This window comes from Apodemus sylvaticus, chromosome 2 (genome assembly GCF_947179515.1).
Source record: "Apodemus sylvaticus chromosome 2, mApoSyl1.1, whole genome shotgun sequence".
Taxonomy (NCBI): Eukaryota; Metazoa; Chordata; class Mammalia; order Rodentia; family Muridae; genus Apodemus; species Apodemus sylvaticus.
Genome location: NC_067473.1, coordinates 145,192,189 through 145,213,176, shown reverse-complemented (window position 1 = coordinate 145,213,176; position 20,988 = coordinate 145,192,189). Strand labels below are relative to the sequence as shown.

Below are 20,988 nucleotides of genomic sequence, written 5' to 3'. Positions count from 1 at the left end.
TTTTAAAGTGATACCCATTATTTTTTTAGATTACAAAAAAAAGTACATAGTGTAACATTGGCAAACAGACAAGCAAAATCAAATGAAGAGTCATGCCCACTGCTGCTCGGCGTCTTCAGGATGGAGGGACGGACACTGACCCAGATTCAGGACCTATGTTTGAGGACCCAGAACCTCCATGAGTTGGAATGCTCATTGCCGTCCTGTTTCCAGAAGGGGAAAAGACTATGAAGCCACATGATTACCCATCAGTCAGCAGGGGACTGCGGAGAATGACTGGATAAATATCAGTGTGTCCAGACCACGCAGTGCTGGGCAGCGAGAGGGAAGGGGAGGGCAGAATGCATGGGGATTATGTTGAAAATGTCTGCACAGCTACTGCAGGACAGCAGTACTGCAGAACAGTGTGCATGCATCCTTAGATAGATGATGGACAGATGGATGGATGGATAGATACATAGATGGATAGATAGATTTTGTTTGTTTGTTTAAAACAGGGTCTCGCTATGAAGCCTTGATTGTCTTGGAACTGACTATGTAGACCAGGCTGGCCTTGAATTCACAGAGATCCATCTGCCTCTGCCTCCCAAGTGCTAGGATTAAAGGTGATCACCACCACAACAATCCTTTAAAAACTCACTAAACAGCCGGGCAGTGGTGGCGCACGCCTGTAATCCCAGCACTCTGGGAGGCAGAGGCAGGCGGATTTCTGAGTTCGAGGCCAGCCTGGTCTACAGAGTGAGTTTCAGGACAGCCAGGGCTCTACAGAGAAACCATGTCTCAGAAAAAAACAAATCCAAAAAAAACTAAAAACAAACAAACAAACAAAAAAAACCTCACGAAAGGGCTTCTCTGTATCCCAGGCTGGCCTTGAACTTACTATGTAGCCCAGGCTACCTTAAACTGATTATGCTTCTGCTTCCTTTTCCTAAGTTCTGAGATTACAAATGTACACCACCACTCCTGGCCAGAGAACTCTCTGTCTCCTGTCTCTCTGTCTCTGTCTCTCCACTCCCCCAAACTCCGCCTCCCCTCCCTCGTGCACATGCACGTGTGTGTGTGTGTGTGTGTGTGTGTGTGTGTGTGTGTGTGTGTGTGTGTGTTGAGTGGCTCAGGCTGACCCTGAACAGACAATGTAGCAAGACTGAAGTTGAATTTCTGATCCTCCTGCCTCAATCTCCTAAGTGCCAGGAACTTACACCTTTATAAGCAAAGGCAGCAGTGTGGTAATGATTGTAAATGAGGCAGGGGAGAGACTGGCTTTCTCTGGTCATCAGGTAAGATGACCAGTTTTGGAATGTTTTCCCACGATTGAGGGAGGGAAAAAATAAAATATTCATGAGTATTAGGAAGTGTATGCTGAGGCATAGGGAGTACTTGGTAGTGTCTCAGGGCAGAGCCCTGATTCTAACCACGCCCCTGCTGGATTACCACATCAGTTCTATGTTAGGTGAAGCACAAATTCTGGGATTTTGGTTTCCTTAAAATCATACACACACACACACACACACACACACACACACAAATATTATAAGAATGTACTTTCATTTTAATCAAAGGTATGGGGGTGTGGGGGAAGCTTCGGACTATCTGCCGCAGCTGACTATGATTTGCCTAGTGCTCTAGCAGAGATATCATTTTGTCAGCTGCACATAGTTTCTGATTGTGTGACCTTTGGAATTCTGGGAACTTTTCAGAGGGTGTATAAATGCTATAGAGAGGTAGGGTGGGTGGTTGTTGGTTGTTGGGGAGGTTGTGGTTTGTTAGTAGTCCTGCTCAAAGAAGAAACAAAAGGAAAGAAATTTAGATTCAGGGATCTCTACCTCTCTCTTTCCCCCTATCCTTCCTTCTGTCTTATCTAGTGATGGGGGTGAAACTGGAAGTTTGGGGGATAAAGGGTGGGAAAAAGAAGAACAAAATAGGCCAGCTACAGTTCAGCCTTCTCCATTTCTCTTGCTAGTGAAAGAGACTGAAGATAAAGAAGATATCTGTGGTGGTTTGAATAACAATGGCTCCTATAGGCTCACATTTTTGAATGCTTAGCCATCAGGGAGTAGCCCTATTTGAAAGGATTAGAAGGATTAGGAAGTGTGGCCTCGATAGAAGCTATGGGGGGGAGGTCAATTGGGAAGGGCTTTGAGATTTCAAAAGCCCATGCCAGGCCTAGTCTGTGTGTGTGTGTGTGTGTGTGTGTATACGCACTTGCGCTCTCGAGTGCCACGGGCCACACCAATACAAACATATACAAACCAAAATAATAATAATAATAATAATAATAATAATATAATGGGGAGGGGATGGAAGGGTAGGAGAGGAGGGGGAGGAGGAAGAGGAGAAGGAGGAGGAAGAGAAAAAGGAGGAGAAGGAGGAGGGGAGGAGGAGGAGGAGGAGGAAGAAGAAGAAGAGGAGGAGGAGGAGGAGGAGGAAGAAGAAGAAGAAAGTAGATCTCCATGGACAAAATACTTGGAATATGTGTCAGAATATACTGTAAAATGATGAGGGGGAAGGCAAGTTATAAGAGCAATTAATAAAGCGTGGGCTCATTTTTATTTAATATGCCTTAGGAAAGGCATGGAAGATACGCCAGGCTGTAAGTATGATCTACCTATGCCTGAATGAATCCAGAGAAAGTGAGCTCCCAGTCCCCGCAGGTATGCAAATAAGGCAGGTTCTAGCAGGAAGGGCGCTGCAGAGCCCCATAGGGATCTGACACCATCTGGGCTGTGCTCCGTGTGAGAGTGGGGCAGAGAGGAGCAGCGAACAGAGTCCGTTCCCAAAGGAAAGGGTTAAGTATCCCGCGCTCCTGTGGGCGGGCTTGACGACAAGATCGGCAGAGCGGGGCTCTGCTGGCCGAGCCTGAGCATCTCCGAGGATGCGCCTCTGGGAGAGGCTGCAGGGACGCGCGCAAGGTGAACGCATGGCTGCGGATGCAGCGCGCAGGTGAGGAGCTGGCCGCGGGAAGGGGAGATGACGGGACCCAGGAAGGCAAGGAGCAAGGCCTACTGCCCCCTTCGCGGGCATGGGCGGCCTGGCTTCCAAGGTGCCAAACCCCACCCGGGACGCTGCGGGAAGGCATGGAGCCAGGGAGAGAAGAGCTGGAGAAGGAAGAAGAGAGGGAACCCGAGCCGGACCAGCTTCTGCAGGCTGTCCTGCGGAGGCCCTCACCCTGCTTCCCCTCCCCCTCCTTTCTCACCTAGTCTCTGCAGCTGATTGATCTCATCTCCCCTCAGAACTGTCCAGCCATGGGACCCCATCGCTGGGCAGGCTCCTGCCTGGACTGCTCGTGCCCACGTCTCTTGCATGGGGTAGGGGGAGGTAGGCAGATGGCATATTACTCACTGAAGGCCGTGTTCAGCCATCTCCTCCTCTGCAAAGCTTCCAGAGCTGTACAAGATGAATCCTGTGGGCTTCAGTATCTCTAGTATGTGTTCTCAGCTGGCTGTGCGACCTTGGACAAGTTGCTCAACCTCTCTGACTCTCGGTTGCCCACTCTCCTTTTCTGTGGGATGGGTTCTTGCACCTGCTTGTATGGGAAGGCTTAGAACAGACGCCGAACTCAGCAAACAGCTTAACGCAGGGTATTTTTACAACCTATCAGGGGCCCCGAGTCCTTCCTCTGCATACCTCATCCCCAGCCTCAGAACTGAGGACTTTATGGGTCCCCAGACACCAGCCTGGCCTATGAGCAGAACCTGGGGCTTAGTAGATGTTTGAGAGAAGCCTTACCAAGATTTAAGGACGGTCTGAATTAACGCTGTGACTGGACCCAAGAGGTCTTTAAATCCCTTGAAACTTCCCACAACCTCTGATGAGCCTGGGATACTCCTCAGAAGGGCATCTGGGGTTAACTCTAGCTTCTCCTAGTGTCTGAGCCACCAAAGGTGGCTGTATCCGAGAGGAAAAGGACACAGCACCTGCCCCTAACACAGCTAGCCCTCAGCTGGCCACTGCTAGCCCCTCCTACCTCCCTGGCCTACTTAAGGATGGACTTGGGAATGGGGACCTCGTGGGGATATCCACCTGGGCCAGGATTGCTGGGGGGGGGGGCTGAGGTGCAAAACCAAAGAGACAGGAGCCCCAGGCCAGCGGCAGACAGGAGATGGTAGACAAGGGGAGTTTGCTTGGGGTAGGGAGAGCCAGGAACAGGAGGCGACCCTGGGGAGGAGTGTCTAGGATGATATTAGGCGACCCTCCAGTTGTCCCTGGACATGACGCAGACCTCTTTCCCTTTAAAAAACACTACTTCTCAGACCGCGTCATTTCTGAGCTTTTCCTTTGTGATGATTCCCAGGAGCCCTTGCTGTCAAGCCCCTGCCGGCTGACCAAGCAACCACACAGGAGGAGATGTTCTGAACTCTCAGAGTTCATTCCTCCTCCAGAGCCTTTGCATGTGCCGTGGCCTCTGCCAAATGCCCGCCCCTCAGAGCCTCACATGCTGGGCTCTCTCACCATTCCGCCTTGGCTTAGCGACTCCTCAGAGAGGCTCTCCTGGCACCCCTGTGGGGGCTCTCCGCTGTCATCACCCAACCACACCCTATTTTTCTTCAAAGCTAATCTTTATGATTTTAGAGAGACTCACTTCGTAGTTCTCAGTCCGGCCTGCAACTTGTTAGGTAGACCAGGCTGCCTTTGAATTCATGGAGATCCTTCTGACTATGCTACGGATCTGAACTTCAACATTTTCAAAAATTATATGTAGCGTGTGTCTGCCTGTGTCTGCATGTGCGCATGCATGCATGTGTGGAAGTCAGAACAGGACCCAAGGGAATCAGTTTTCTCTTTCCAACATGTGGGTGCTGATCAAGGATTGAACTCTCAGATCATCAGGCTTGGCAGCAAGCCCCTTTCTCCTCTGAGCCATCTCACTGGCCCTTAGGGTAAAATCATTTCTTCTCCATCTTATTTAGAATAAGATGGACAAGGGGGGAGGGGCCAGTCTTCTCAATCTTGTTCATCGCTATATCCCAAGGTCTGTTCAGTTTATTTGTTGAACTAGAGAAGGGGTTATAGGGGAAGAAAGCTTTCCAGACAAAGGCTAAGGAGATAGCCCCCCCCCCCCCCCCCCGCTATCAAGTTCCTCCTGTGGATCTGACCTTCGAGTGTCTCGTTATTCATCATGGGAATCTCCTTGAGGTGGACACTCTTGTTAGCTTCATGGAGGTAAGAGCTAAAGCCACGGTGCTGAGAGGCAGAGTAACTCACCCAGGAGACAAGATGTCAGGAATCTAACTCAGGGCCCTCCTCACGTGCAGGGGCGTGTTCCTCCTTCTCCTTTATGACAGCTGAGTGTTGATAACTCTCATTTGAGGGCAGGCAAGAAGGCTTAGCAGCTAAAGAGGTTTGCCACAAAGCCCGATGACCTGAGCTTGATCCCTGGAAAGCACATGGAGGGAGAGAACTGACCCCCACAAGTTGTGCTGCCCTCCAAACACTTGCCGTGCCACAGATCCCCCCTTCATTAAATGCATAAATGTAATTTTTAAAAACGTAAAAATCTGTTTTCAGGGACTGGAGCAATGGCTTAGCCAGCCAGAGCAAGTAGTACTTCCTGCTCTTGTAGAGTCTCCAGCACTGAGGGTGGGTAGCTCCCGGATGCCGCAAGCTCTGCCCCTGGGCAATCCAACACTGCCCTGGCAACCACAGGCGCTGCACTTAATATATACAACTAAAAGGCTGGGCCTGGAGCACATACACCTTTAATCACAGCACTCAGAAGGTAGAGACAAGTAGATCTCTGTTAGTTCTGGGCTAGCTTGGTCTATATAGTGAGTTCCAGGTCAGCCAGGGCTACATCGACCCTGTCTCAAAAAAAATTAAAATCTTGGGACTGGAGAGATGGTTCAGGGGTTACCAGCACTGGCTATTCTTCCAGAGGACCCCAGGTTCAATTCCCAGCACCTACATGGCAGCTGACAACTGTCTGTAACTCCAGTTCCAGGAGTTCTGACACCCTCACACTAATCGATGCATATAAGATAAATTAAATGAATTATTTGGTAAATAAAATAAAATCATCAGGTAAAGAAGGCATTCCACCCTGAGGGAACAGAACCTGGTGTCAGGACAGAGGCTGAGTCACCTGGCCTGGCCGCAGCCTTGGAAGGCCAGGAATAGAACTTGTATTCTCTCCCAAGAGCAATGGGGAGTCAGAAAGTTTTGAAAGCAAAGGAAGTGACGTGAGCAGAGACCCAGTTTTTAAAAACTTTAAAAGCAGGGCTGACTCTTGCTTAATGCTTCTCTTCTTCCCCACCAGCCCCTTGGGAAGTTGTGGGACCCCTCAACCCTCACGCCACCTCCCTCTGGTTTATCTTTCCTCTCTCCACTTTTGTAGACTTATCCGGTAAAGTCTAGAAGTCAAGGGCTCTACACGCAGGCATTGAATTCGACCATGGCCCCCAGCCCACAGGCCCGCACATCCCCTCTGCTGCTGCTGCTGCTGCCGTGCCTGGGAACTGGTCCTGCCTTGGGCAGAGGTCTTCCCAGACCACTGGAGAACTCAGAGCCTCACATGATCCCATCAGAGCCACAGACCTTTGACCTCTTCTGGGAGAAGCTGAGAAATGAAAGCTCCTGGCACAATGGTGCCCCCCAGGCCCATGCTGAAGAGCCCAGGAGGCCGGCAAACTCTCCCCTAGGACCAGCCCTGCATGGGCCCAACGCAGTCCCTAGGGTCCAAAGTGAAAGACTTCTGAGAGCTGATGACCTCCAGCTGGGCCGAGCGCTCACCTCCCAAGGCTGGACAGGACCTCCTGACTCACAGGAGCTTCTGGAGCCAGAAGCACCAGAACCCCATCCTGTGGGAGCACCCCATCTCTCTCTTGTCCCCACAACTCCCAGCTCTCTGCCTTCGGCAGCCACACTTGCCACTGCCTTACAGAAGCCTGGAGGCCCAGCAGGACAGCAGCCAGCTAGGGACAAGGGGCTAGTGGCCAAAGCTGAGACCCACATCACACAGACTTCCCCCTGGGACTACTGGGGCTCTCCACATACTCTGGCACCCGAGACAGATGCTGTGAGGACGCTAGTGTTGGGGAAGCAGGGCGGACATGAACAGGGTTTCCAGGAGGCTGTTCAGGGCCCCCTACTCACCCAACAGGATCCAGTAGCCCCCGAGGTTGGCTCAACACCCCCAGTTAAGGTGGAATCCACTCCAGACCCTAGAGCCCAGCTAGACCTGGCATTGGCCAGAAGCCTTCCTCTTCCTGAAGAGCTGCCAGCTGAACCCCCAAAAAAATCTGGAGCTGGGGATACCTGGGAAGTCAGCTCCCTGGGACCCCAACCTGAACAGACTGACCTCCTTGGAGGACAAGATTACCCAGCACCCCGGCCTATTCCACCCTCAGCCTCAGACACTTCAGATGGGCACCTAAGACCAGGTAGGTACCAGCATGAGGGGGCTGAGTGGGGTTGTGAGGGCCAGTGGTCCAAGGCAGATGGATGGAATTCTGGATGTCATTTCTCTCCTTTGGACAAATTCGGGTGATGGTGCTTCCCTCCCGAGGGGCAGGATTTGGGGGAGTCCTGGGGGAGTGGGGGTCAGACGAGGTAGTGACTATTGTTGCCATTTCAGCAGCAGCCTCCGTGAACGGAGTAGACCCCATTTCTCCACAACGCGTGAGAGGAGCAATGGACGCCCCAGGAACCCCCAAGTCCTTCATCCCTGATCTCCCAAACTCTGCTCAAGCTCCAAACGGAACGGAGAGCCCTGTGAGGGCTCTGCAGCCAGGTGAGGCCGCGGCTAGGGGTGAGGGGAGAGTAGCCAAGAACCCGTGCTTAGTGACGGGGCGGGCGGGGCCAGCGCTGAGTGGAGAAAAGCACCCGCTGAGAGGAATAGGTTAGGGCCTCTGAGCAAAGTGAACCAGTGCTCCCTGGGGACTGGCTCTTGTGAGCTCGAATGCTCTTCTGTGCATATAGACCTCTGGCGCGCAGTCAGTCCCATCCCACTCAGAACCCCAGCGCTCTGGATGCTCAGACAAGAGGATCACAAGTTTGAGGCCTGAACTACAGACTGAGTTCAAGGCTGGTGTGAGTAGCTCCTTAAGACCCTGTTTCAAGGCTGGGCGGTGGTGGCGCACGCCTGTAATCCCAGCACTCTGGGAGGCAGAGGCAGGCGGATTTCTGAGTTCGAGGCCAGCATGGTCTACAGAGTGAGTTCTAGGACAGCCAGGGCTATACAGAGAAACCCTGTCTCGAAGAAACCAAATCGAAAAAACCAAAAAAGCCAAAAAAGAAAACAAAAAAAAAAGGACCCTGTTTCAAAATCAAAAATACAAAGGGCTGGAGACGCCACTTAAGTGACAGAGTTATTGTGAAAGGAAAGTTACATCTGTCTTGTCTTTGATGGGAACCAAGTTAGACATGTGTCCTCGTCATGACCCAGTGACTGTGGAGGTGCTATTATCCCCATTTGACAGACTACCTTGGAAATTTAATTTACTAACTATACTTTTGAATATGCAAACATCAAAGGCACATTGTGTTTGTTTGGAGTTCTGCTGTGTTGTTTCTTGTTTGTTTGAGATGGGGTCTCAGGTAGCTGAACTTGGTTGCTGGGGATGGCTTTGAAGCCCAGACCCTCCTGCCCCGCCCCTATTATAAGCATGTCCCCCACCCCCACTTCCCGGGGGACCCTTTTAATGTTGTTATTATTTCAGATGAAGCCGAGGAATGGCCGGGTCGCCCACAAAGCCACCCTCCAGCACCCCCTGTCCAGGCTCCCTCGACATCTCGGCGTGGTCTCATTAGAGTCACCACACAGAGAGCTCTGGGCCAGCCACCCCCTCCGGATCCCTCAGCCAGCTCCATGGTCCCCATCCCAGCTTCTAGCCCCCCAGCCAATGCCACTGCACCTCCCCTGCGTTGGGGACCTCTTCGGCGGGTGCTGAGTTTTTCCTGGGAGCTTCATGTTTATGGGGTGGGGGTGCTTTTCCTGCTTCCAGCATTATTGGCATTGGTCACACTGGCAGCCGCCCTAGCTGGACCCCGATTGGCACTAGTGGCTGCTGCACTGGTGTTGGTGGCTTCAGGGCTGAGATCTGCCTACATGCTCACCGATCCTTATGGCTCTCAGGCACGACTGGGTGTCCGCGCAGGTCTGGTGCTATACAACTTGCCCTACCCCTTGCTACTCACTGCACTGGCATCACTCACCCTGCTGGGCTTGGGTGCTGGTCTGCCACAGCCTCTGCAGAAGCCGCTCCTGCTGGGAATCGTGGCACCGGTGCACGGCACAGGTTTGCTGGCTACAGACCTGTTCTCTACCAGCCCTGTGCTCAACCTTCTAACACAAGGCTTATCTTGCGCCTGGGGTGCGTCAGTGGCTTTGGGCACACTCTGCCTGTGCCGTCGCCGTCTGCTGGAAGGCCCTCGGGGCTGGGATGCCAGTCCAGGCCCCCGGCTGTTGGCTGTGGCGGGCTCACTGGGGCTGTTGGCCAGTGGTCTGCAGTTGGCGGCCTCGCTCTGGCTGTACCCAGGGCCTGGCCGGGAGGGTCGCTTTTCCTGGGCTTGGTGGGGCGTGCACTTTTGGCTGCGCCTGTTGGAGTTGACTTGGGCACTGGCCCTGGCGCTAGCTGCCCTGGCCGCCACTCGTCCCAGGCCGCCCACAGAGCACGCTTGCTGGGCTAAGCTTCTGCGCCTGGCGTGCCCCGCACCCACGGGCAAGAGCGAAGTTCCCGAGAGACCCAATAACTGCTATGCGGGGCCCAGTGGCCTGGGCACAGGCGGCCTGGACATCAGCAAAAGTCTCATCCGCAACGCTGCTGGGGAGGCTGGACTTCCTGCCACGCCTGGTTCTGGACCCTGGGGTTCGGCTGCATCTCTGGGTCGTGGTCGTCCAGGTGGCCCGGGGATGTCCCGCGGCAGTGTGGGGCCTGCACCGTCGCTGAGCGAGCTGGATCTGCGGCCACCATCGCCTATCAATTTGAGCCGCAGCATCGACGCCGCGCTCTTCCGGGAGCACTTGGTTCGAGACAGTGTGTTCCACCGCTGCGGTCTCCGTGGCTTGACCTCCCCGCCACCAGAGGGCGCCCTGCGGCCTCGCCGCGGCAGCCAGCCCGACGCGGAGCTCGACGGCGCGGGCACATCCTTGCTGCGGGGCCGCTGCCGCTCGCTCAGCGAGGTGTGCTTGCGCTCGTCGCTCCCGCAGCACGTGGTGGAGCCGCCCGTCGGCGCGGCGGCCGCGGGGACTTCGGGCAGCTCCCTAGACAGCTTCTCCAAGGGCTCGCTGAAGATCAGCTGGAACCCGTGGCGTCACGGGCTGTCTTCCGTGGACAGCCTGCCCCTCGATGAACTGCCCAGCACCGTGCAGCTGCTGCCACCACCTACCCCAGCCCCTGCTCCTGCCCGGGCCGGGGAGCCTCAGGGCGAGGGCCAGTCGCGCTGCAAGTCCAGCGAATCTCACAGCGCCTCCAGTGACACTATAGAGCTCTAAGCAGCTACGGAGAGAACCTGTACCCTCTCCTCAATGTCCACATGAAGTGACTGAGCCAAGACAGTTGAGCATTTGAAAAATTGGCCCTCCGGGGCCTCCACCTGACTGCAGCTCCCGGGTCCCGCCGGACTTGAATTTACAATTTACCCGACTCGTTCTGATTTTTTTTTTAATATCTCTATTTTTTTCAGCAGAGATTTTGCACAGAGGCTGTGAGTTACATGGAACACAGGGTGGATGTGCATGGATTTGATAATGGGGGATAGGGACCCCGCCCCCCGTGGAGAGATGCACCTCACTTGTCCAGATTGACTGTCCCCTTTGTGCCAAAGAAATAAACCCTTCCGATCAGGCTCATTTCTCCCTCTGCTCAAGACAGGGTCTCTCCTGACAGATGACCCTTCCCCGCAGGAATCAAGAAATCCTTCCAGAGGATTTCTCTGGTTTTGGTAGGAACAGCCACCCCTATCTTACTAAAAACCTTTCTGTTTGGTCCCCAGCTCCTGTAGCCCCCACATCAGGCCTAATCGGAAGCACCCTGCCCACTGAAATGAGAGCAGCTGGTTCAGCCGAGGCAGACCAGCTCCCAGGCTGGACCCGTCGTCCTCCGTCCCCACTTCTTCCTGGTTCTTACTTGAAAACATTTTTTGTAGATGTATTTTACGTGTATGAATGTTTTGCCTGCATGTCTATGTACACCGCGTGCGTGCCTGATACCCAAGGTCGGAGACTGAGTCCAGTCCCTTGGGACTGGAGGTTGGATGGTTGTGAGGCACAGCATGGGTGCCGGAAGTGAATCTGGATTCTCCACAAGGGCAGCAACTGCTCCTAACAACCCGCCTGTCTCTCCAGCCCCTTCCCACCACGTCACTATCACTGCAGCCCCTGATTCCTCAGGGCTGCAGAAAGTGGCAGTGGTGGATTATTAAGACTGAAGTTTTTCCAGTTTCCAAGACCGTCCTTTATTTCCTGAGATGAATAAATAAGTCGATGGCTGGGGTGTGGGCGGTGAGTACAGGAACGGAACTGGCAGCATGCACCTGGCAGGAGGCTTATGGGGGTTCACCCCTGAGGGGACGCCTCTCATCCTGGGCAGGGGCCAAAACCCACCCGCAACCTCCCTAGGGAGAGACTCTTGGAATTAACACGGTGAGGCCTGCCAGTCTCCTAGGCAAGGATCTCGTGGCATCAGCTTCAGGCCCTGTTTCACCACTGGGGTCCTGGGCTGCTCAGTAAGGCAGGTTAAAGGGTGTTGACCCCAGTCTCAAAGAGAAACCATGCTGCCCCAGGTATCCATCGGGAGAAAGAAATAACCTCTAGGGGCAGCCTGGGTGGGAGGAAATCCTGTTAAGTGGTGGCAGGGATTATCTACCCTTGATGAAGCCCTCCAGCACACGGTCACTCCGCTCTGACAGCCAGTACCCCGTCATGGCTGCCACAGCTCCAATGAAGATGGCAGTGAACACCAAGTCACCCTTAGCAGCAAGCGTGGCCAGTGCACAGATGATCACACCAAAGAACATCTGCTGCAGGACCACCATTTCATCCTCCGTCATCTCCGCGAAGAAGCCTGCAGACTCTGCAGAGGAGGCGTGTCTGTCACTGCCTGGTTCCTGGAGCCGCCCACAACGCCCAGGCTCACCTAGCTCACCAAGCACTAGCAGCACTCAGTACTGAGAAAGCCTCTGCGGGGGGGGGGGGGGCGCAGCGGGGGGGGGCTACCTCCCTAAGCTTGGAGGACGCTGGGAGCTGAAGGGGCCGCTCAAAGCTTTGAAGAGGACAGGCCCAGTGAACATCAGAAAATGGGCTTAGATAGGTCGAGTTTTGGTGCCAAATCTAATTCTCTTTCTACGTGGAGGTGAGGCTACCGAAAGCCAACCTTGAGAACGCACAGGGACTGGGTCTGGGGCAGCCTCTCTGGGGGCTGGGTAGAAGTGGGGTGGGGCCTGGGGGAGGAGCTTGTCTGCACTAAGGACCAGCCTCGCCTCCCACCCTGCTTACCTGGGACCTGCTCCTTCACGCAGACGCCATCCTCCTGTCTGTAGCCTTCAGCACAGACACAGCGGTAGCTACCCTCCGTGTTTTCACACTGCTCGTTCTCTCCTGGACACACCACTGTCTCACACTCATCCACGTCTGGCAGGGGAGGGGGAGGGGAACGTGTCAGAGTGCTGACTGCCATGGCTCCCAGCACAGCACCCACTCCCGGGCACAGCCTTCACTCCCATGGTCCCAATGTGCGTCCTTCCTTCCCCTGCCTCTCCCACACTCCAGCCCCTGTGGGCAGAAGACTTACCTAGGCACTTGGAGCCCACCTGCTGGTAGCCACGGCTGCATTTTTTGCAGCGCCCTGGCCCTGCTCCCATACAGCCCAGGCAGGCCTTTGCACAATCTGAAGAAGAGAGGGCAGAGGTGAGGGGGTCCCCCTGATCTCAGGCTCTGGAGCCTTAGAAGGCCGAAGTATGGAGGAAAAGGCACGGAGCCCCATCTCCCGTCCCTCTCTTCCGTTCCCGCCTCTCCCTGCAGCAGCCGGCACTGACCTCGGCACTCGTAGGATCCTTCCGTGTTCACACAGAACTGGTCGGCCCCGCAGGTGGCTTGCTCTGTACCACACTCGTCGATGTCTGTGGAGAGGGCAAAGGTCAGGAGGGCCACTTTATTTTTTGTTTTGCTTTTGTTTTGTTTTTGTTTTTCCGAGACAGGGTTTCTCTGTATAACCCTGGCTGTCCTGGAACTCACTCTGTAGACCAGACTGGCCTCGAACTCAGAAATCTGCCTGCCTCTGCTTCCCAAATGCTGGGATTAAAAAGCATGTGCTCCCACTTACCACCCTGGGTGTATGTATATTAAAAACATTTTTTTTAAACTTATGAGACAAGGTCTCATACAACCCAGGCTGGCCGGAAACTACTGTCCCTAAAGATGACCTTGAATTCTAAATCTTCCTTCCTCTACCACCAAGAGCTAAATCCTCAGCAGGCATTACCATACCTAGCTTTAAATTCTAGCCATTCTTTATGAAAAAAACAAAGATTTACTTATCATTTGCATGCATGTATGTGCAAGAGTGTGGGTAGACTCACGCCCCAGCACACATCTGGAAACCAGAGGACAACTTGCTGGGGTTGGTTTCCTCTTTCAGCTTGTGTCCCAGGGACTGACCTCTGGGCGGGCGTCAGCCGCCGCAGCACCTTTAACTGCCGAGTCATCTCACTACTAGACTTTAAATCCCACTCTAGATTTCTGTTGTTGTTTCTTTGTTTTTGTAGGATTTGTTTTGCTCCTCATGGTGGCACACCCCTTTAATCCCAGCACTAGGGAGGCAGAGGCAGCAGGATGCCTGAATTTGAGGCAAGCCAGGGCTGCAGAGCAAGTTCCAGGCCAGCCAGGGCTACACAGAGAAAACAAAACAAAAAAGACGTGGCCAAAGAAGCGCCTCTTGTCAGGTACTCCAGCGCCCTGGCCTGAGCTGGGCGTGGACACGAGTGGCGTGGACACGAGTCTCCCCTGCACGCAGGTCTCTCTGCTCTGTAAACGCCTAGCTTGCTGCCTTCCAGGCAGGCTGAGGGTCCCATGTGAATGGCCTGTGCTGCTGTGGACAGGCACATATATCACAGGAATAAAGCCCCCTTACCTACACACTTGAGGTGATGCAGGGCCCAGCCTTTCTTGCACTGCAGACAGTGGGATTCCTCAGGTCCTGTGCAGCGGGCACAAGGACCAAAGCACGCTGGGTAGAAAGCAGACGTGTAAGGATGGGCAGGCAGGTATCTGGGCTCTCCCCGCCCCACACCACAGCGTCTGGCTACCTACCCGAACATACCAGATGGGTGCTGTTGCGCGCCGCCTCAAAATAGCCAAGGCCACACTGGCCACAGGCCTCGCCCCCATAGCCGGGCTGGCAGTCACAGTGCCCGCTGCCCCCTCGAGTCCCTTCCCCTTCACACTGCCCGTAGCCACCGCAGGGCCTCTCTGTGCCCCCAGGACATGCTGTGGGCAGATATCAGTTGGGTGAGATCTTATATCTTATACACAACTTTTTCATCCAAGAGACTATTTTCTATGTGGTCCTAAATATTTTTAAAAAGAAAAATTAATTTCACTATTCACACAGAAGCTATATGAAATAGCCTTTTATAAAAACAATTGGGTAGATTTTATTTTCACTTGCCTACTTTTTCTTTTTTGAGAGAGGCTGGTCTGGAACTCGGTATACAGACCAGGCTGGCCCCAAACTCAGTTATTCTTCACACACACACACACACACACACACACACACAAGTATCTATTTGATGGTACTTGAGACATAATCTTAAGGAAGTCCAGAGAATTTCTTTGAATAGACTGAAAATCCTCCTGCCTCAGCCTCCTAAATACTAGCATTACAGGCCTGTGCTTTCACATCTTTTCTAAAGACTAAATCCATCATCCCAGCAACTAACCCTTTACATTGTTTACAGGAGAAATGGCTCTAAGGGGGGCCAGGAGCTTGGCATGGTGGCACGTGCCTGCAATTCCAGCACCCAGAATGCTAACTCAGGATGATTACAAGCTCACAGCCTGGGCATAAATTAATTAGGACAGGACTGTGCCAAGTTCAGCTCTCGACTAGGTATTGTGAAAGCGGACAGAGACAATGGGAGTTTCAGGGCATGTGTCTGCCCCTCCCCAGTCTGACCAGACATGTGAAGGAAGGAGGCAGAGGTGAAGGCAACGTTTATTTAATAACAATTACAGCCACCCTGCACCTGGCTCAGGCTAGCCCTGTGCTTTTTCCCCCCCAGTCTGACCCAGGCCTGTGCACCAGGCCAGAGGAGAGCAGTGGTCTGGAGATGTTAAGGTAAGCTGCACTCCCCCAGCCTGGCCTCAGCAGTCCCCTCCCACTCCCAAGAGGACTCACGCAGGCAGGAGGGGCCAAAGGTGCCAGAGGGGCAGCAGAGCTTCAGGGAATCAGAACAGAGCCACTGGAAGAGGTCCGGGGCTTCTCGCTGCCTGTGAGTGAGGAGCAGAGAGGCTGAAGGGCCGAAAGGCAGGGGTGCAGACAGTGTGGGAGTGGCTGCCTACTCCTGCTCTCCCTGACTCTGGAGCTCAGCTCCACCTGGCCATACGTCCCAGGAACCCCATGACCAAGGCCCTTTGGGCAGAGGAGTATCCTGCCCAGAGTGTGGGCCTGGTACCCGGGGCAAGTCCTCAGGATCTAGATTTGGAAGGCTCTGAACTAGGCTACTGTGCAACCTTTTCTTGTTCGATCTGTAACCCCAACCCCTCACCTGTGAAACCACCAGGCCTCCACCAGTTCCTCACTCAGCTCGAGCAGGCGGTGGCACTCGAAGTCTGACTTGCTGCACACGCCCTCCAGCACCTCCACCAGGCGGGTCTCACTGAGCAGAGAGGACAGGGGTGATAAGAACCCGGTCCGCCCACTGGTTCCTCAGATCGCTTTCCACCTCTCCTCATGTAAGACAGTATCGAGGAAGGAACCACAGAGCATTAATAACGGGCAGGCTATTGGCTCTGTGAATCACAAACCTAGGTCAGAAGCTAGATGTGGGATTTGGGGAAGCCATGAAGCCTTGTTTCTCACCTCTGTCCCCTCGGTCATAATCAGGTTCTCACTAAGTCACCCAGGATGGCCTAGCACTCTCCTGCCGCTACATCCCACTGTGCACCACCATGGTGGGCACACTTCTGGTTTTTTTCCTTTTGTCAAGTACAAACAGTTAACACCTCTGCAGGTGAGTCCTGTGCCCTCAGTTCCTGCACCTGACCTGGGAAAGCCATGCTGAGGAGACAGGACTGAAATTACACCATGGGGCTGGAAGGGGTAGTTCAGAGGTCGGAAGAGGATCCCCCACACCTCCTGCAAATATATGATCTATCAAGCGCTGGCAAGGATGTAGAAAAACCGGAATCCCTTCTGCACTGCAAGTGGGCATGCGAGATGGCGCAATCAGCTAAAAGGAGCCACCATGACTCAGCAATTCCTCTCCCGGGCACCGTACGCAAAACAAATGGAAAACAGGTGTTCAAACTGTGTACACAAATGCTCACAGCAGCAAAGATCATCACGAGCAAAAGGCAGACAACAACTCAACTGTCCATTAACCAAGGAAAGAAAATGCAGGACCTCCATTCAATGGGAAATTATTCAGCCGTAAAAGGAGTGAAGCAATGTCCCGCCCAGACCACACAATAGGGATGAGCTGGGGAGACACTACGCTAAGTGACAGAAGCCAGACATAGAAGGCCGCAAGCCGCAGGATGCCCACGCGCTGAGATAGCCCACACAGGCCTCTGCTCGACAACAGCTGCTCAACTGGAGCTGCCAGGAGCTTTGGGCAGGAGAGATGGGGAAGAACTGCGGAATGGGGATACGATTTCTTTTTGAGTGGTGAATATGTTTTAAAGCCAAAGTGGTGGCATGTATCTGTAATCCCAGCATTCTGGAGGCTGAGGCAGGAGGATCACTGAGTTAGGGGCCAGTGCTATGTCGCTGGGTACAACTTTAACCTCCTGCTTCTGCCTCTCAAGTACTAGAATTACAGATGTGCACCACCATGCCTGGTTTTTTAGGTGCTAGGGAAGGTGGTCAGGGTACTGTGCATGTGAAAGAAACACTTTGCAACTCGTCTACATTCCCAGCCTGTTACGTTCTTTTATGTGTATTTTACAATTTAAGAAAGTAATATATAGCTGGGCGAGGTGGTGCATGGCACGCCTTTAATCCCAGCACTTGGGAGGCAGAGGCAGGCGGATTTCTGAGTTCGACGCCAGCCTGGTTTACAGAGTGAGTTCCAGGACAGCCAGGGCTACACAGAGAAACCCTGACTTGAAAAACAAAACAAAAACAAAAACCAAAAAAAAAAAAAAAAAAAGTAATGTATAAACAAATGTGGTTGTTCATACCTGTAATCTCATCACTTGGGAAATATAGACAGGAAGATTAAGAGTTCAAGGTCATAGCAAGCTGGATGAGATCATATCTCAAAACCAGAGTATTTTTATTACATAAAATATGATGTGGGGTCTGAGATAACCCACTCGGTAAAGTGACTCCCATGCAAGCATGAAGCCCTGTGCTCAGACTCCCAGCACCCATGTAAGAGCCAAATGTAGCCTTACCGTGTCCCTCCCTCTAGCCCTGGGTGTGTGTGTGGGGGGTGGGGGGCGATCCAGGCAGTGTCAGAGACAGGCAGATCCCGGTCTCCAGTCCTGCAGAGTAACCAAGTTGCTGAGCTCCAGGTTCTGGGAGAGAACTAAGGTGGGACAGCCAGGCATGGTGGCCACGCCCATTTAGTCCCAGCACTCAGGAGATAGAGGCAGGCACAGCTCTGAGTTTGAGGCCAGTCTGGTGTACAGAATGAGTTCCAGGACAGCCAGGGCTACAAAATGAATCAATGGAAATAGTCTTGGAGTCAACACACTGTGAGCATATGTATACACGAGCACCTGCACATACACAAACATGTATACACACATACGAATGTATAACATAAAAAGAAGTTTAATTATACTACAATCTCAAAAAAATAAAAGAATTAAAAATATTAAAAATTAACATGATGTAACATATCATGTATTTAAAATGGTCTGGCACAGTAGAACACTAGAGCTAATTTAGCAAAACAAAACAAAAAAGAGGAGAAAAGAAAGAAGAAATTGGGGATCACTAAGATGGCTCAGGAGATACAGGCACTCATACCAAGATGGGGCCTGAGATCCTGAGCTCGATCCCTAAGGTCCAAGCAGTGGGAAGAAGTGACTCCAGAAAGCTGTGCTCATGTGTACACAATCACACGATCACACACACAGCACACATGTGTACACAATCTCTCACAGACACACACACACACAGCATTAAGAAGCACCAAGTGTGGTAGTGCACACTTTTAGTCCCAGCACTGCGGAGGCAAAGAGAGGCAGATCTCTGTGAGTTCAAGGCCAGTCATGACATATAGTAAGGCCTAGTATCAAAAGTGGAAAAAATATGTAATAGAATAAAACTTTTAAAAGGAAAGACAGAAGAACCCAGAAATCATTTTATAGCAGAAGTACTCTTGGCACTATTGCCTTCTTAGATGAGGAAACTGAGGGCCGGAGTTACAGAAAAATAAGCTTTCCTCCCTGGTGGGAACCATCATCCAACCCGTTACCACAGTACCAAGGACCAGGTAAGGGAGCTGTAGCACCCAGAGAACAGCTCTGCTCACTCTGTTCCAACCACCTTTGGGAGAAACATAAGATCTCTAGCAATCATGGAAACAGCAAGACCCCACCAGCAGTCTGACTGACTCTTCATAGCCCCTCCTTCAAGGTCACCTTCACAAGCTGGAGGGCCTCTTCAGTCTGTGTCGCTAGGCTTACCTCTCCCTTGAGTTCCGGAATGAGATGGAAGCTACCTGGGTGTCCAGGGCACATCTGACCCCACCATGTCCAAAGGCCTGGCCTGGCCTCACCTCAGCCCTGCCCACAGCCTCTCTGCAGTCAGAAAACACCTGAACACCTCACCCAGTTGCTGGGTATCGGTAGTATTCTCTCTCGTGCCCTATAAGGAATCTATCATGTCAATGATGATCTCCAAAGTATGCTCAGATTTCAACTAGGTCTCACTGTATGCACCACTGGATGTCTTGCTAGTCCGTGCCGCCTTTATACCTAAAGAAGCCCCTCCCCTACCCCAGCTGCCCTCCCCAATCCCTCCACGCTGCCCTGACTTTCTGTACTTTGTGAGTGTGAGTGATCTCTTCACTTAAGACCAGAGGCTGGAGAGATGGCTCAGCAATTATTGAGTTCCCACCACGGACAAAGTAGCTCCCAATTCCTGTAACTCCAGTTCTAGGAAACCCAGTGCCCTCTCCGGCATCCCATTCAGGACATCTAAACTCCTCTTTATAGCTTTCTGCTCACTCTCTTCCAACCACCTTTGGGAGAAACATAAGATCAGCCCTGCTACTGTGCCAATGGGCCATCCCGGGCACCTCCCACCCACCTGTGCTCTACCCGCATTCTTGTTCATTCTTCACCCGACAGGTAGTGTGTACTGTTTGTGTCTACTCTACTAAAAAGCAAGTTTCACGAAGATTGGGTTTGCCTTCCTCATCTGCTGTTCTGTAAATGGTCAGGATCTGGTGCGCGAAATGTTTCCACAGAGAATCCTTTCCAACCATCAACGGAAACACAGAGTTGTGGTATATACCCACACCGCCTTCTTACCTGTCTTTGTATTTGGACAACTTCTCTTCCTCCCAGGCGGTGTTTCCACCACCGAAGTTGTCACGGATAGTTCTCTCCAGGCCCTGGATATGGAAAAAATTAGGAATATCTAAGTACTAAGCTGGACACATTCATTTTGGTTTTTGTTTGTTTGTTTGTTTTGTTGTTGTTTGTTGTTTTTGAAACTAGCTTTCTTTGTGTAGTCTTGGCTGTCCTGGAATTTGCTCTGTAGACCAGGCTGGCTTCGAACTCAAGTGATCCATCTGCCTCTGCCTCCCCAGTGCTGGGACTAAAGGAGTGTCCCACCACACCCGACCTAACATTCTATTATTTCATTATTTTATGTTATTGACTAGGAAACTGAGGCACTGAGAAGCACCTTACTCAAAGGTCATACAGTTAAAGCAAAAAAAAAAACCCACACTGGGACTAGAAACCATGAGGATTTGCATAGAGAGCTCCCTGCTCTCCGATAATGGGCCCCTCCCCCGAGGCTATTAGTGCACCCACCTTGTTGAAGCTGTCCACCAGTGCTCGGCAGGTGTGACAAGGATGGGGCTCAGCTCGGGGAGAAGAATGGGGAGGAGAGGGTTGGAGCCAGACGGGTCCTGGGAGGCTCAGAAACAGGCTCAAGCACCAGAGCAGAGATGGGACCAGGCCCCTTGGGGGTTGTGGGGCCATCTTTTCCCAGGCTGGGGACGTGCAGATAGAGGGCGGGGGGAGAGTTCAACGGAGAAGCCAGGCTGTAAGGAGGAAAGCGAGGACTCGGTTCTGAAGTGCCTTGGGGCTCAGAGCCCCAGACCCACGTAATTACAAAATGAGGATAAACTGGGGTACTGGAAGCAGAGGCGCTGGAAGGGGGAAAAGAGCCTAATCTACAATTCCAGCAGAGAAATTATTTCTCCGTTACCGTAGGGGGAGGTGGCCGGGATCGCTGGCAAAAGAATAGGCGTCAGCCCATTGTTTAAGGGTCTCCGTGAGTTATTAGGGGCCAGAATTAGAGGGAGCGGGTTAGATCCCAAAATATTCCGAGAGAAAGGCGGATGGGCGGTCCTGGGGGAGGAGCCCGGATCCGGATATGAAGAGAAGGGGTCAAGTTCAGAGCCTCTTTAGGAGACAGAGGCACGGCCTGGAACAGGACTGGGAGGATCCAAACCCTGCTAGACCGTAGAGGAGGAGAAAAAAAAGTCCCCGCCCCCGCTCCGGGCGCTGTGGGCCGAGTCTCCCCCAACGCCTCTGCCTTCGTAAAAAGCACACCAAGCTCCAACGCCGCAGTCCGGAGGGCGGGACCTTCTTTCAGCCAATGATGAAAAGCCATGTGCCATTGCGTCACTCTACACTAACCA

General features: G+C 52.7%; 2 protein-coding genes across 5 annotated transcripts; one reads left to right on the top strand and one right to left on the bottom strand.

The window, feature by feature from the left end:
* The first annotated feature begins 6,353 nt into the window (after window positions 1-6,353).
* Window positions 6,354-10,551, top strand: Prrt3 (proline rich transmembrane protein 3). Of its 2 annotated transcripts, none has more exons than XM_052174551.1 (3): window positions 6,354-7,376; window positions 7,574-7,726; window positions 8,655-10,551. In XM_052174551.1, exons 1-3 carry the CDS (start codon window positions 6,389-6,391, stop codon window positions 10,427-10,429), a joined length of 2,916 nt encoding a protein of 971 aa, XP_052030511.1. In that variant the 5' UTR covers window positions 6,354-6,388; the 3' UTR covers window positions 10,430-10,551. The 2 variants fall into 2 exon arrangements, with proteins under 2 accessions (XP_052030511.1, XP_052030510.1); XM_052174550.1 differs by having other exon boundaries at window positions 7,571-7,726.
* Window positions 10,552-11,556: 1,005 nt separating this feature from the next.
* Creld1 (cysteine rich with EGF like domains 1) lies at window positions 11,557-20,862 on the bottom strand. Of its 3 annotated transcripts, XM_052174553.1 has the most exons (11): window positions 20,553-20,862; window positions 20,153-20,385; window positions 19,643-19,725; window positions 15,700-15,810; window positions 15,330-15,421; window positions 14,243-14,419; window positions 14,064-14,159; window positions 12,970-13,053; window positions 12,726-12,821; window positions 12,431-12,565; window positions 11,557-12,008 (listed from the first exon to the last, which is right to left on the bottom strand). In XM_052174553.1, exons 2-11 carry the CDS (start codon window positions 20,321-20,323, stop codon window positions 11,794-11,796), a joined length of 1,260 nt encoding a protein of 419 aa, XP_052030513.1. In that variant the 5' UTR covers window positions 20,324-20,385; window positions 20,553-20,862; the 3' UTR covers window positions 11,557-11,793. The 3 variants fall into 3 exon arrangements, with proteins under 3 accessions (XP_052030513.1, XP_052030514.1, XP_052030515.1); XM_052174554.1 differs by having other exon boundaries at window positions 20,153-20,862; XM_052174555.1 differs by lacking the exon at window positions 14,243-14,419 and having other exon boundaries at window positions 20,553-20,861.
* Between the last annotated feature and the right edge of the window lie 126 nt (window positions 20,863-20,988).

Excerpts from the sequence above, each read along its gene's own strand:
- Prrt3 (XM_052174550.1), top strand. The coding sequence starts at position 6,389 with ATGGCCCCCAGCCCACAGGCCCGCACATCCCCTCTGCTGCTGCTGCTG. Across the intron at positions 7,377-7,570 it reads AGATGGGCACCTAAGACCAG|CAGCAGCCTCCGTGAACGGA; the intron begins GTAGGTACCAGC and ends TTGCCATTTCAG. Across the intron at positions 7,727-8,654 it reads TGTGAGGGCTCTGCAGCCAG|ATGAAGCCGAGGAATGGCCG; the intron begins GTGAGGCCGCGG and ends TTATTATTTCAG.
- Creld1 (XM_052174554.1), bottom strand. The coding sequence starts at position 20,323 with ATGGCCCCACAACCCCCAAGGGGCCTGGTCCCATCTCTGCTCTGGTGC. Across the intron at positions 19,726-20,152 it reads TGGTGGACAGCTTCAACAAG|GGCCTGGAGAGAACTATCCG; the intron begins GTGGGTGCACTA and ends TTCCATATCCAG. Across the intron at positions 13,054-14,063 it reads GCATCACCTCAAGTGTGTAG|ACATCGACGAGTGTGGTACA; the intron begins GTAAGGGGGCTT and ends CCCTCTCCACAG.